General features: G+C 37.2%; 1 protein-coding gene across 1 annotated transcript; it reads left to right on the top strand.

Annotated features, from left to right (window-relative positions):
* Window positions 1-4,917: 4,917 nt before the first annotated feature.
* Window positions 4,918-5,999, top strand: GCK72_003534 (uncharacterized protein; the record flags this gene model as incomplete). Its single annotated transcript, XM_053724114.1, has 4 exons — window positions 4,918-4,993; window positions 5,274-5,394; window positions 5,830-5,881; window positions 5,925-5,999. The coding sequence occupies 4 exons, from the start codon at window positions 4,918-4,920 to the stop codon at window positions 5,997-5,999; spliced, it is 324 nt and encodes a 107-aa protein (XP_053592759.1).
* Window positions 6,000-16,475: the final 10,476 nt, after the last annotated feature.

The raw sequence follows: 16,475 nt of genomic DNA, 5'->3' as shown, positions 1-16,475 counted from the left end.
TCAATTTGCCTGAAAAAATTTGAAATTTTTGAGTGACATGTTTCAACCAACAACAAAAAATGTTGCGTGTTCAGAATGGATCTAAATGTAAAAATTCACTGAAAACCGCCACAATAAGCCAACTACGTCACAGAAAATTTTTGATTGATTAAAAAATATATATTGGAGAACAAACAAACAACAATGGGGGGAAAACTGAATAATTGAAAAAAAAATTCAGGGTAAAGAAAATAAGGAAAAGGGGATTTTTTTTAGAGAAAAAAGTATCGTCTGCCTGAATTAGAACGTTCCGCCAAAATAGGCTGAAAATCGGTGAAAATGGCCAAAAAAAGCCAAAAAAAAGCCAAAAAGCAGTCGAAAATGGCATTTTGTAAGAGAAAATGTCCAGAAAATCTGTTTTAAAATATGACACTTTCCGGGGTGAAACTGTGCCAAAAATGGCTGAAAATCGGACAAAACTCACGCAAAGCGGAATAAAATGTAATTTTTTAAAAGACGGCCTTATTTTATTTTTAAAAACGACTCAAAATAGTTACATTTTTGTTAAATTTTGTTTGTTTGGTAAAAACTGCTAGCGTTGCTGCAAAAACCCTCAAAAGTACCAATAAGTTCGAGTGGGCGAACAAATTGTTCCAGTTGAATGCCGGAAAGCGGAATTCCGCTCCACCCTGTATAAGAAGTGGTCATGGCCTAGGATTCGTCAACTCGGCCATCACACTGTCCTACCGTTTACAGTGGCAAACTACACTGACAAAGTTACACTGACAAAATTACTACAGGCGGAAAGCAGTAACCTTTTCCTAGTTTGAAATCCAAATTTTTCTACTATTCAAGCTTATTTTGAACTATAAAAGTTAGTGAAAACTGCCCCGAGCGGCCGTGTAGTCCTCTCGGACAAGATTCTTGCTCAATTCCTCGTTTCCTTGCCTTTTCCAACAAATTTTCGTAGGTTTAATATTAATTATATTTGTTTTGAAACACAAAAATACTGTAAAACAACAAGATTTGTTAGAAAAATCTTGTCCGAGAGGACTACACGGCAATAAAGTATTCGACCAAAGTTCATTTTGAGTCAGGAAACGAACGGTAATAGTGGCGTTTAGAGCGATTTTAAGGAATATACGTCAATAAGAAAAGGTGTTTGGAATTTTCAGAAGTATCGGAATCTGTAAATGAAAAAAATTTGAGTTCAGTCCTCTTTTGAACAGATAATTTCAATTTAGTGCCCCACCAGTTTCCAAGCCCAAAACCATCAAAAACTGACCGCCAAGAAGAAAGAGAACGCCGTTTTGAAGGCTAAATGAAGAAAAGAGAGATTTAAAATGAGAATGGGGATGGGTGTCCTTCTTCTTCCTCTCAAGAAGAGAATCGAGGTCAATTTGAATGGCAGATGACACTCTCCCTTTATTACTCTCTCGGATGGCTTGGGGAGGCCATTGGCTCCAGACCCCCTTAAATCAAGGAGGATGAGTCAGTGAGGATGAGTGGGGGGGGGACAAATTACTCTTTGGGATCTGGTGGAGCAAAGAGTTTAAAGTGTTGCACTCATCTATTTTATCAAAATGAGAACGGGATTTCCACGTTTTAAACTATGAAAAGGTGCAATTTGAGTACGTGTAGCCTAAAGGTAGGCGGAGCTTCAATCATAGCTGCATAGCTTAACAGCAAATGCCATTAACTGAATACCTGGAGACTACAAACTATAAATTTAAGAGGAAATTTGAAAAGAATCGGCTGGAAACTGACAAAGTTACACCCATTTCAAATTTTGCTGAGGCTAACTGAGTATTATAGTTTGTAGTCTCAGTGAAGTTTGTTGAGGCTAAGCGACTACAAACTACAAATCTAAGTTAGCCTCAGTGTAGTTACACTGACCGACTTTTTTTGAGGGTAACGGAATTGAAATTTTTTGTAGTTTGTAGCCTAACAACTGACTAGCTGAGTACTATCAGACTCCGCCCACAGGGCTCAAATTCAAGCTACAGTGACAAACATAACCTGACCAACGTAAAAACTGGTTGTGCCTTCAAATATTTCCCTCTTAAATCACTGCTCTGAATTTTCAAGCCCCGCCCCCATTTCACTCTATCCACTACGTCATTGTGCTCTCTCATGGAGGCTCTTCCCATTCTATTCTCGGCAATAATGTCACATTTATTGGATTTCGGTTATTTTTCATTTCCCCAGAGGGGATGAAAGAGCAGTTTTGTAGAGGAATAATGATGTCAAACATTTTGAAAAAAAATTTTTGACGAAGAACCAAAATTTGTGAAAACCCGAGCTCAGAAAGTCAGTTTTTGACATTTTCAGAGTTTCTAGAGACTAAAAACAACAAAAAACCACCGAAAGTGGCCCGTGGCCGAGTTTTTCAACACGTGGCCTAGAAATCCAAATTATGGAAAAAAAACTAGTCCCCGAGCTCAAAAAAGTTGGCGAAAATTGATTTAGTGGATGTGACTCTAAAGCCCCGCCCCTTTTTCTAGTACATTCTCCAGAACCCATTTGACCTACTATACCCATTGAAAAAGAGTCATTTTGAAAGTGGAGGACCATTTGTCAAATAGAGAAAAAAGAAGAACAAATAAAATTTAAATTTGGCATTTCTCAAACGGGCGGTGTGTATATTTAGGCGGGAGAGAAGGGGGGCACAAAAATAAAATATATGCGGAGATATAGATTCTGGTGGTGACGTCATTGAGAATAGGAAGGATGGAATACAGCTGGTCAAATTGGAGAGGGAAGACTACCTAATTGATATTCTGAGGGGTTCGTGATAGATGGATGGATTTCTATTTCACCTTGTAGTTTGTAGTCAGAAATGGTCAGTGTACAAAAGTTATACACTGACAAACAAGTTACAGTGACAATAATTTTACACTGACAAAGTTTTGTAGTTTGTAGCCTCAGGAAAGTCCTTCAGGGTAAAATGTGACAACAGACATGCTGGCAGGTACCATCAAGGTTGATAGAATTCTAGCTAGGTCAAGAAGCTCCGCCCACTTTTAGACAGTGATAATTAGATAAATGTTGTGTTATTTTCACAGCGACCTTTTTTGTTGCAGAAATTTATTAATTGAGGGCAGGAAAATCAGGCACTCTAGGGTTTGACCCATCAAAAAGTACAAAACTCTCAATTTAATCTAATTACACTGACACACTCTTACAGTGACAACCTTTTCAGAGATGTCGGAAAATAATCAGAATTCACTGAGCAGCGACTCAAAAAATCACGGAAAATTCGAGTTTTCAGACCGGAAATGGGATAAAATAAGTGAGAGTTATCAGTAAAAAAGGATCGAAAATTTGAATTTTCAGTGGGTTGAGCAGCGACTCGAAGGATGCTCAGAAAACCAAAAACTCGCGGGAAATTCTGAAATTTTAAGACAGAAAAAATGGAAATAGATATAAATGTACAGTAATGGGTGGATGGAGGATACGGTGAATGCGCTCTAATGATAATTAATGTTGGAAAGATTTCTAGCAATGCTGAGCATTTTCTGTAGTTTGTAGTTTCTTAGCTTCAGTAGCACGGGGTCATATTTAGTACATATGAATTTAAATTATTTTCCCGCGAAACCGAAAGTCTAGTAAAGCGCGTTTGCATACCACTTGCCAGGTTGCCAATTGAGTCACAGCTCAGGCAAATTTCGTGCTCATAACGTGGAAGGACGATAGGGAGTTAAGTTTTTCGAATGAAGCTGCTGACTTTTATTTTTTATTTTTACTAATTTTCAACTCAACAAAAAAAAATTGGATATTTTTTTTGAATTTCGCGCTATATTTACCAGAATGTTTTTGGAGCGCAGTTGCTTCATATGGACTTTTTATGACCCTGTGAGTAGGTATCTCTAGCAATTCTGGTAACCTCACTATGATTAAAACTGCAAAAAGTACGAAACAGAAACTCAAAAGTACCAAAAAACGACAAAAATAGGAGGAGGAAAAGAGCAACTCGTGGTCTCTTCTTCTTCTGTGAAAATTGAGTTTCTTCCACTTTGTTGAAGCCTCTCTTGTCCTTTTTCCTTATTACGTTCCCTTTTCGTTCGGCCGTTTTCCTGTTAAGCGACCAAAAAGTGATGTAGGTACGAAATGGATGCTACTATAATAGGAGACTCGCAAAAAATTAAAGTTGAGAATGAGCCAAAATCTATAAATCTCTCTGCTCCCAAATGGCTAAAAGCGAAGAGTTTCGACTAAAACACTAATCCTCTTTCATTCTTTTTCTCTCAAATGACGTGGCATTAAGAAGTCAAAAAAGAAGAGAGAGAGAATGTCAAAAAATATAAGAGAGGGATTAACGGGAGAGTACAGAAAACAAACAACTTGCTAGAATGGGAAGGAGAGATTGAAAAGAACAAAAATCAGTTGGTTTTACAGAAGTTAATATAGAGATTGTAGCTTGTAGTTACGTGGTCATTGTAGCATTTGTACTAACTAATATACATGACAAAAAATTACCCGAAAATCTATCAACAATTTTGAAAAAAGGACTTTTCTCGAGTAAAATTAAAAAAAAATCTTAGTGCCTTAGATCAAACCTCCTTTTTGGATTCCTATTTTTGACAATTTTCGACCCCCATTCCGTCTCAAAAAACAAAAACTTTCGGTAATGGTCAAATTCAATTCTACACGACGGATGTATTCGTTTAGGTGTCACGGGCCTGCCTAGAATGGGTTTTTGACCATTTTCGCGTATTCTGGCGCTTTTTTCCGGTCCGCGGTACATTAACGAATAACAGCTCAGCCGGTAGTAGGTCACTGACATAGAACTCGTCGAGATCTACATTTTGGTATATTTTTCAGTTCATAATATTGTGTTTTCAGCTATTTACACGCCGACCCGGTTGACAAGTTTCTCGGTAAACTCGTTCAACTTTCTGCAGCTAGTTAGAGGTTCTGGCGACTTTCTGCAGCAATATGGAGGTTCTGCCGACTTTCTGGAGAAAAATGGCACGAACTTCTGACTATCTGCAGCTAGTTGGATTACATTGGTGTACGACATATTTTTCGGTCCATATACTCGCAACTTTCTGCAGCAACTTGCAACCTCTCCTCTCTTTTAGAGATATCGTGTGGGCGCCCCCGACTTTCTGTAGCAAATTGGAGGGTGCCCCCAACTGTCTGGAGCAATTTTCAAGCGAAGCGTGTCCGCGTTGCGTGCTTCTGAGTTTTTTTTTTCATGAGATTTTTCTAATTTTTTTTCCGTTTTAAACCGATTTCGTTATTTTTTTTGTTGGTTTTCTGACTTTAATTTAAACGAATCTTGTTTTCAGCACAAGGAAAGTCATGGAATAGAGAAAAGGACGATATAGTTGGAGCGGTGAAAGTGCCGGGTATCAGTGGAGATACATATGTTCATATTCCAGCTGTAACTGGTAGTCACAGGAAAATGAGGTAAATATTCAAAAGGGATGTGAGAATATCACGGTTTACAAATATACGGAGTAATAAAAGAAAAAAATAACACAACAATATAGTCATTTTTACGAGTTTATAATCGTATTTTCTTTAAAAATCTATCCCAGGATAATTATATTGTTTGGGCGAAACATACACAGTTTGACGTTACGAAGATCGAAATATTTCAGATAAAGTTAGCAAACTCACAGATATCTCACAGAAAGACGGTTTTTTTTGCTAAAAAGGCGCGGTTTCTGGACAAGTATTGTATTTGTATGTATTGAAATCCAATTTTGAAAAAATGTAAATGAGTGTACAGACTCGCCGTCAGACACATAATGCTTTGAAAACTGCTCGCAAGCATGTTCGAACACACACATGACTAAATTTAAAACAGTCTCCCCACAAAAACCAACATTTTTTTTGCAGATTAATCGGAAAAGGAAAGAAACGACTGCATTCGATAGGCCATGGTGAACAAGTGAGGAATTGTTTCTTATATTCAAAACAAAAAATATTTTCAGATTCGCTTGAAGGAACAATCTCTCAAGTACTTCTTCAGTTTCCTGTTAATGTGCCCCACGAATATTCATGGATGAAATCACTCTGATGACTCGTATATTTCATTTTTTAATTGTCTCTTTAATTTAGTTTAATAAAACTCTTTAATTTAATACAATTGTTTTTCATTTTATTGTTTCGTAATATTGGGAGGGTTTAATGAAGGATTGGCTTCACTTTCTACAGCATGTCTGCCGACTTTCTGCAGCATCTCTGGCAACTCTCTGTTGATGGTTTACATACTGTCGCCAGAGATGCTGCAGAAAGTCGGCAGACATGCTGCAGAAAGTTGAACGAGTATACCGAGTTGTTAACAACATAGTTGTCAAGGCCCGGCCCGGCCCGAAGGCCCGGCTTCAAAAAATGATCCTTTTTTTTAAATCAAAAATGTGACAATTTTTGATGCTTTTTCAGAATTTCTTCAAATTCTGAGTGATAGTCGAAAATTTGACTTTTTCGCGAAAAAAATTTGAAAAAGTTTGAATTTTTGTATTTGGCGCCAATTTTCCGGGCCGGGCCGGGCCTTGACAACTATGGTTAACAACTACTATTTCCAGAATTCCAGTCATGTATTCACCTAGTCTTCACAAAAAATAAAACCGCCCATGTTGGAAGATGGTATATTTTTTCAAGGAATCTAGCAAACTAGTTTTTGATCAATTTTGAAAGGAAAATATCCCCTCTTTCTTTCCAAAATTACCTTCATTGTTAGTAGGTTTTAAGTTATGTAAGCAGTAGTGACTACGCATTTCTTAGTTAGTCTAATTATTTTTCTATAATAGATGACTCAAAGATTCCCAGAAATGTATCAATTTTAATGGTTAGGTATCGTAGAGACATGAAAGTGAGGTTTAGACAGTTAATGAATAGTTTTTTTTTCAAAAACTCAATTGTAGAAAATTCAGAAACTTCTAGCTTATATTAACTCAGCACAGTTCTCACAACTCGACCAAAATCCTCTTGAAAAATGACTCCTTTTCTCTGAGTCTCTCAATTTCGCACACAATTTTCCTCGGTTTCGGTAGAGCGCGGTTGTAAGAAGCGTGTGGTGCTAATAGTACCAACAAGCTCACGTTTCTGGGTGCACAATGCAAAAAAAAACAATAAATTTTGTGGTTTGAAGTGTCTAAACCTCCAAAAAACCCCTATCTGCAAAAAAAACGACTGGTGTCTAAAGAAGAGCTTAACAAACTATGGAACTGGGTGTCTTAACACAAAAACCCATCCCCTTCCTCAAATGTTTTTTTCAAAGAAAAGGGTTCCCGGGGTGCCCGAATCTCTTCCTTTTCCTTTTCCAAAAAGAAAAAAAAACAGAAACTAAGAAGAAAAAAGTGTGTCTTCTCTTATTTTTTTGTCACTTCTTCCGTGGCCGCAGTGCAGGCTGCGGGTGTGCTCAGGATAATAGAGTTAAGTAAGAAGGAAACAGGGGGAAAGAAAAGAAAAAAGTGACTACAAACTACAAAAGCTAGTTAGCCTTTGCAGAAAATGTGATTGTAGGCATTAGAAACTCAGGAAAATGCTTGAAGTTCAGGTATTAGCACGGCACGCTTCTTACAACCGCGCTGTCAAAGACATTTCGGTGGAGCGCAGTTATAAGACGCGTGTCTTGCTAATAGATCTGCTCAGAAACTTTTTTGGAGCCAAAGTTTTGGTATTGGAACGAAAATGGGGGAACTGGTTGACTACAAACTACAAAACCGAATTAGGCTTTGTTAAAATTGTCAGTGTATGCGTCAGTGTAACATGATTGTCATTGTATCTTTTTTGCCAATTTCCATGAATTTTATGGGATTTTGAAAGTAAAAATCGCCCTTGTAAGCTGTTTCAGAGGTCAAATTGCAAACAATCAAAAAATCTTGAAGTGACACTGACACGCCTGACCATACTGAATAACGGTTTAACGATTTATGTAGTTTGTAGTCTACAATGCTTTTTCAACTTTATCCGAACTTGTCACGGGCCGGGGTTTGAAATTCAAAAACGTTTTGAACGAAATTTAGAGATTTTTGAATTTTTTTTGAATTTTTTTTAAAAATATAGAATTTTTGACTATAGTAGTATAGAATTCAATGAAAAGCTAGTAATGCATCAAGAAATAGTCTTTATTCTCTTCTTTATTCTCCCTCCCCCTTGCCCACCTATTTTTTAATTCCTTATTTCCCGGTTTCCTTTCTCAGGTTTAGTCTCGTGAGGGACTTTACCTGACCTCCAGTGACTTTTTCTGTATATTTAAATAGTTAAATAAAATATCAAATATCAAATAGGATTTTTAATGTGAAAATTTTGAAAAATTCAAGAAATTCGGTAAAAAATAGGTACCTTTTCATAAAGTCGGACCGAGCAATACATTAGCCCTGCCCGATTTGACAAGTTTGAGTTTGTCAAATTGCCCTACGTGACAGAATGCAGAAACAACAACATAATAATCGAGAATTTTAATCCAAAAGCGTGAGAAAATTAGCAGAGTCCTTATGTTGTTGAAAACCACAAGAGAAATGGAAAACAAAACAAGAAGAGTGAGAAAAATGCGTAGGATAACTGATGGGATGGGAGGAGAGGTTAATAAGTGGTGTGTGTGTTGACCAACACTTATCCAGATATGTGTGTGAGAGGAAGACTCCCAACCCACCCAAAAATCACTATGACTCATATTTGGAAGTGTGTCTGGCGTGCCAGCGGCGCGTAGCTGGATACATACTGTAGGATAAGAAAGTGAGACAATTTTCAAAGTTCTTGGCGCGCCTGCAGCGCGTTTCAAAGAAAATGTGAAAGAGAGATAGCAAAAACGTCCAGTTGACAATGAGACAGTAAGACTAAAGCGGCTGGGACACCTGAGACGCGTTATCTGACCCTGAGGGTTTCTCAAAAACAAAAAATTTGAGCACCAGGTGAACTCGAACCCTGGTACCTCTGCTGGTGGCGTTATACATACCTCGAAAATCCCAGTAAGCCTTTTCTACGATTTTTGTCAAAAAGTTGGGAAACTGGGTTTTATGGGTTTTTGAGTGGATTTTCATGATTTTTATGCTAGTTGAGGCATTTTTTATGTCTGGAACCTTGAAAACTTGGAGTCGATACACCATGTTGCCATATGGATCATTTACTAGTATAACTGACTAAAAAAGGGAGTAAGAGAGAACGCTAAAATGGGACGAATGAGTCAATATTATTAGAATACGGTTATCATAACACTGAGAAAGACGGAATCTAGAAGAGATGGCATGATTTTTATAAGAAAGATCAATTAGAGGTCAAGAGGAGAAAAGATACTGATCTTTTAAAGAAGAGACCAAAATGCTTTGATTTTTAGTCTTAGTAATTATTGTTTTAGCAGCTGGTAACAAGAAATCAAGGTGATGTCCGAATTAGAACTGCTCGAATTAAAACTCGAACAAATCTTGGAATGGAAGACAACGGATTCTTATTGCGGTAATAACATAAAACCGCCCAACAAAGTTGTTCAGAAATCAAATTTTCGAAAAAAATAAGTCGGAAGTGAAAAAAGTCGAAAAGAGGAATTCCTCACAGCTCTGCCCATCCAGGTTACAGAGGGAACAGTTTTGGAAATCGCCGAAGACGGTATTAGCACGACACGCTTCGTACAACCTCGCTCTACCGAAACCAAAGAAAATTGTGTGCGAAATTGAGAGATTCAAAGAGAAAGAGAGGAGGTTTCTGTAAAGCGCAGTTGTAATAACTGTGCTGAGATAATAAGAATTGAGGGCATTTGTAGTACAATGTGGTCTAAACAAACTTTAAACAAGTACTAAACTTTGGAAAACCAATTAAAGTGATTTTTCACTTCCAGATGTGCTGTCTTGGTCCGCTGAGTCACAGTGATTTTAAACTTGACGACAGAAAACTAACGGGGCTCATATCTACTGAGATTACTGTACTGTAGTATGTAGTCTCAACGCCCCCTACTCCCATTAATCTCACATGACCACCACCCACCTTCATTCCCATGATTCCAGTCCCAATCAAACGAATTTATTTTTCATTTTGAAAAATAAAAAAACTACTGGGAAAAACGGAATGTGTTTGTTCACTCTCAAATAAAAATGCTCATTCTGTGCTCAAATAAAAAAAAACAAACGAGAAGAAGAAGAAGAACTGGAACAGCTCTAAATCAGTTGACCATCAATGATCCAATTCTCTCTCAATTGCCTCAGGGGGGAGGACAACTTATTCCAGGAAGTGAATGGGATAAAAACAAAACACTTCATTTTGGAAGGGAGATTTCTTATTAGGGAGAAGAGAGGAAGAGAAAACACTTATTTGGAAGAGTTTTGCATAAATAATAATATATTTCGAAGGAAAGAAGATTGGGAGAGTGAGTCACGGACAAATTGTGGTCACTGTAACTATAAAGGAATGGGAAAGACGGTTGAGGTTGTAGAAATAAATGACTTTCTATTCTCAGAATATTAAAAACAATATTTGGCCATTTATTTATCCCCAGAAAAGGAGTCTGAACAGATTTGTCGTTCTCTTCTCCAGAGAAGATGATGATGATATTAAACGCGTCGACAGCGCCCCCGTAAAAGGAAAAAAATCAGAAAAGTCATAAGAAGATGTGCTCACTGTACTTATGGAGTTTCAGAACAATTTCAGCATTCTCAAGTACAAAAATGCACATATACCGTAAAACCAGTAGCAAGAGTTTAAAGCATGATATTTTGACGGGCTTCAATGATACGTAATTATTTCCAACTGAAGAAATGTTGGCTCTATTGGCAAATAATGGTCCCAACCGCAAAGAACGGTCCCAAAAAATAAAAGAACGGTCCCAAAGAATTACATGGTCCCAACCGCAAAGAATGGTCCCAACCGCAAAGAATGGTCCCAAAATTTTGGGTGACACAAATTTCCGAATTACATGGTCCCTACCGCAAAGAATGGTCCCAACCGCAAAGAATGGTCCCAAAATTTTGGGTGACACAAGTTTCCGAATTGAATGGTCCCAACCGCAAAGAATGGTCCTTCAAAATTGATACGAAAAACTTTTCACCATTCTCTTAGGCTTAGGTTTCTTAGAAATTGGTGAAAAACTTGACAAAACCGATTATTAATCGTATTTGTCAATTTTTTCCCAATTTCTAAGAAACCTAAGCCAAAGAGAATGGTGAAACGTTTTTCGTATCAATTTTGAGGGACCATTCTTTGCGGTTGGGACCATTCTTTGCGGTAGGGACCATTCAGTTCTGAAAGTTGGGTCACCCAAAATTTTGGGACCATCCTTTGCGGTTGGGACCATTCTTTGCGGTTGGGACCATGTAATTCGGAAATTTGGGTCACCCAAAATTTTGGGACCATTCTTTGCGGTTGGGACCATTCTTTGCGGTTGGGACCGTTTTTTGCGGTTGGGACCATTATTTGCCAATAGAGCCGAAATGTTCTACAAGTATTGAACAATATTTTGTCAGTTGACAATTTTTTGATATCGCTTTTGGGAACCAAGATATACCGCTGGGTACACCTTTATAGGTTTTTGGTAAATCTCTGAAGTTTGGAATCAACTGTTCAGTTCTAGTTTTGAGGTTTCTAGAAATGTTTGGGAATTGATAAGGAAAACATCAAAACTGTCCGAGTTAAAACCGTCTGTCTTAGGCCTAATACTAATCAAAACCGAAAAAAAGGAGACCGGTTGTTAATTAGGGAATGTTGTAGGTGATGAATGGAGTAATAGCAAGTTACCTATGCTATTGTAAAACTGAGAAAACGCTGTTTAATTATATAATTCTTGTTTTTGCTGCGGACCTTCACAGTTCGAGAAATTTAAATCTGAAATTTGAGGATATTTTCCCCGTGAACTCACGGTCATTTGATTTTATGCCGAATTTTGGGAGAAGTTTCAAAATATAAAAAAAGTGAAAACTTTTAAAAATGAACCGTTGAATGCTTCAGTTCGGGAATGGTATTCAGAAGGTCTGGCTCATCAGGATACTCATTTTCAAGATTCTAGGGAAGTTTAGAAAATAAAACATCATGAAAACATAAAAACTATAGAATATAGTATATTTTATAGCTAATAAGGTTCGCGTAAATCAAATATTGAGTTTCTGTCCTGATCTATCAAAAAATCCCAAAAAATCATCGGCACAGTCACAAGACTCCACAAAACGAACAAGTCATGCAAAAAGAAGTTTTGAAGAGTGAACAAGTGTAGACGGGCGGTATGTGTGTGCAATGCAAAAAAGTTCTCTCTCTGTGCTGTGACAAGGCTTTCTATCCCCCTAAATCTCTCTCTATTCAAAAGCAAACAAAAGTTGGAGAAAAGAGAGACAGTTCATATCTCTAGCTTCTCTGCGTCTCTCACGTTCACACACTCTCTCTCTTCCCGTAAGATCGTGGCGATCGAGTGGGGCGGTAGGGGAAAGAGCTCTAACTTATACATATATACAGAGAGAGAAGGGGAGGTCTAACACTAAGAGAAAATAACAAGTTGAACTTGAGAGTGAGAGAGTACGGGGATATGAGAGAGTGCAGAGAAATCAGTGGGGATGACCTTGAGACACCTGGAAAAAAGTGAGAGGGAGAAAGTACATACTTCTTGTGATAGTTGAACTTCTTTTGATCAGAAAACTTAGTTGGAAATGCGTCTACGAAGCGCCAGCCATCAAAAAACAAGAAAAAGTGGGAAACGCGTCAACAATGCTCCAGATACCTCTAAGCTTTTTCGAAAATTAACGTGTTTACAAAAAATTGAAGAAAAACGCGCCGAAGGTGCGCCAGGTTCAAATACGAAAGAATTGATTTAAAACGCGCCAAAGGAACACCATCCGCTCGAAAAAAATTTTTGTAAGTAATGTTAGCTTCACTGTCCAATACGTTACAATTATCAATGTTTTTGAAAAAGCGTCTCAGGCGCGCCAGCTTGTTTCTGTTACATAAGAATCATAATGTCACAGTCAGTTAACTGATCTGGAAAACGCGCCAGAGGTACGCCAGGTTCTTAATTTTGAGTATACAATACTTCATTAATACGAAGGTATTATAGTCAATCAAAAAGATTTGAAAAAAAACGCGTCACAGGTGCGCCAGACACTATCAAACTTTGGGGATTATGAAATAATGATGAAAAAAGTTGCTATTTTTAAAATCTAAAAATCTAAAACAGAGTCAGGTGTCAAAAGTAAGAAAATAGTATAGTTTAGATATTGTTGCGAAAAGAAGCAAAAAGTACTAAAAGTGGGCGGAGTCAGGTAATTTGACCCCCGTTCTGGAGAAGAAAAAAGTGTGTGAGAAGAGGAATGAAAGTAATAGGGAGGGGGGAAAGAGAACGTGAAAATGGGAAGTTAATTTTTTTGGGAGGCTTAGAGACTATAAACTACAAAATACCGTGATGCAATTGTGATGTAATCAGGGTTGTGCTAGTTTTTGAAAAACTTTTTTTCGGAAACTTCGTACCGAATAATCGAAACATTTTTTATCAAAAAAACCGAAAAATTTCCAATAGAAACTGTCTGAAAAAATGAGATTTTGTGAGGGAAAAATCTGAAATTTGTATGAAAACTGTAAGTTTTTAAGAGCCTGTTGTTGAGTACAAAATTTAAAACTGTTTCAGAAAAAATCGAAAAATCACTGTTTTTGATTCTTAATTTTTGAAAATTTCAGCAGAATTTTTTGGAAAAAATAGGAAAAATTTTTCGCCATAAAGTTTTTCAAAAATCACCGAAAAACTTGGAAAATTTTTTGGTTAAAGACTACAAAATACAAAAACACAACAAAGTCTCCCTGACTACAAACTACAAATTTGAAGGTATGCAGCTAAAAATCAAAAAACTTAATAATTAAGCTGTTCTCCAAGTTCTCTTTAACTACAAACTACAAAACTAGGCCTCATCCCAAAAATAAAATCAAAAGGTTCCATAGACCAGTCTCCGTTCAAAACAACTGCTCATCTAACAGCAACATGATAATAAAACAGAGAGACATCAGACTAGTAGTGTGTGGTCATCAGCTGGCCCCTCCTGAATCCACGGGAGCATCTCCAAAAAGTGGGCGGAGCCTAAGTTGTAATAGTAACGTAGTGAAAAGACACCGAGCAGGGGAGGGAGAAGAAATCCGAACTTTTTCAAAACGCGAACAAAAAATCATCTTTTTGCCAGTTGTCGGGACGTCTTTTGAAGTTATTGGGGGAAACAAAAAAAAGAAGGAAAATGTTATTAGGTGGGTGGTTATTACGTATATACTATTGAGTATCGACTACTAGGTGATTGGACGGTGATGATCTGAGAAGCATCATAAAATATTGAGAATCCATTACAACTTTTATGAGTCGGTGCAACAGCAGAGAGACTATAGACTACAAGGTAATCCGGAAAATGTGGAATAATAGGGAACTTAAGTGAGATTTTTGTGATAAAAAATAGAGTAGTGGGTATACCGAGAATAACGAGAGCGTCAAAAACTGGAAAATATTGAGATTTGAAGATAAATAGAGAATTTGGAGGTTCCTGAGTTTAGTTTTCAGAAATTCAGGCTGTCTCACTTATCCTGAACATTGCAAGAGCTACATACAGTGTTGAGAATTTTCAATTAAAAAAGGTAAAAAATGATACATTTTAGGCCGGTACTGTATAAAAAATATCTGAAATTTATGAGCAGAACGGACACCACAATGACTAAATTAGAATAGAATCAGAACTGTAGATCTAAAACATAACTTTATTTAAGTAAGTCTTTGGAGACGCGACTTTCATTCTATCTATAAATTTGGTCAGCTTAACAACATGAAAAGGTCGAGAGCACACAACTTGGCTAGCAGAGACATTTCGCCGCTTTTGATGCCATAAAAGGACTCCGCATATTCAAAAGTACCTGAGACCAAATTTATAGGTCGTTTGAAAGCCGCGTCTCCGAAAACTTCCCTTGTAAGATCTACTCCGATTTCCTCCAATGAAAAGACCCTAAATGAGTTCCAGAAGTCCAAAAACGAGTTTTCCCAATGTCAGCTACAGAAAGACTCATGTCATGAAATATTCTCATGAATATCTTATCAAAAATGCAAAATCTTTACATATTCTACAACTAATCTTACTAATGGAATAATACAAAAAACATAAATAATTCCCTCCCAACATGACTAACCTCAACTGTGAAACCAATGCCGGATCGAAACTCCGCACTTCCTGAAGACGTGGATGACATCTCCTCATTATTTGTGGTGTCATCGGAGTGTAGATGACGTTGCCAGTGGCAATGTCATCTGGAGAGGCGGGCAGTTGACGGCGGCGATGGATACTCATGACTTCTGAAACAATTTGGATTAGGAATGAGGGGAAATGGGATGAGGGAAGGGATAGTAGTTGTAAGACGGAAGATTAAGGAAAGATGAGGCAAGAGGTCAAAAGGAGAACGTGGTATTGAAGAAATTACAAGATATTGGCAGATGGATGGCATCTCTTCAAAAATACTTGTGAAGAGAATACTAAAAATGCTATGGAACGGTCTACACAGGTGACAGAGATTCAAATAGGAATAAATTAGTAAATTCTACACAAAAAAGTTATTTTCAGTGTGCTTCCAGAGCTGGAGTACCTGGAAAAAAGTTTTTGACTGTAGCTTTTTGATAATAAAAAAAAGAGAAACGGGGAGAGTCTGTCTCGTGGTCATTGCTTGTCCCATGATGTCAATTCCGGCATAGTTATTGCTAATTAAATTACTAATTAAAACTTACTAACTATTTCTAATTAAATCAAACTTAGAGTTGTAGTTGACAACACTTTTCGACGGGAACTTCAAAAGTTGGAATTTTGGGAAAACTGATGACACAAGGATATTCTCAATCGTTTTGGAAACAAGAAATTTCAAAACAGGAAAGGTTTTGACTAGTACTGTACGGTTTTAAGCAGCAAAAGTGAACGTATGTATGCGGAAATACAAACTGAGGGACACCCAAAACCTGAACAGATATTTGGAATCAATGTTTTCTCAGCTTTCCAATTAAATAAGTCACGTTCCATAACTGCAGGTAACCTTTCCTATGCATCAAAAAAATTGTTAGCGGTTTAGAAAAGAGAAAGTAAGATGTCTCTCAGCATCTAAATAAGAATAAGAAGTTTAATCTGTCAAAACATTTTATATTGAAGGCTACAGCAGCAATAATCCAAGCAATAATCCAGCTGCTAATTGCTGAGGATTACTAGGGCAGATCATCAAATATATACAGTTAGTTTTTGCTCACAACGTCTGGTATTTCGTGAAAAACAAGGTCAAAGTTCGGGAAAATATTGAATCATTAAGCGAAAATTGCAAAAAAAAAAACATTTCAAAACCTTTTCCGCGTGTCAGAAACGTACTAATTTCACATTTTTCAGAACTTTGACTTTTTTTTTCGAATACCAGACGTCGTGAGCAAAAAATGAATATACATTTGGAATCAACTTTCCAATTATATATGTCACGTCCTATAACTCCACGGTTCCTCGGAGGCCTTCCCTAGTTAGACAAGAATGTAGATGGGTACTATGCTACACCTGATGATGACGCAGTTTCTAGTTATAAGTCAT

The sequence above is a fragment of the Caenorhabditis remanei genome, chromosome I (assembly GCF_010183535.1).
Source record: "Caenorhabditis remanei strain PX506 chromosome I, whole genome shotgun sequence".
Taxonomy (NCBI): Eukaryota; Metazoa; Nematoda; class Chromadorea; order Rhabditida; family Rhabditidae; genus Caenorhabditis; species Caenorhabditis remanei.
Note: the sequence above shows the minus strand (reverse complement) of the source record. Positions and strands in the feature narration are given on the sequence as shown.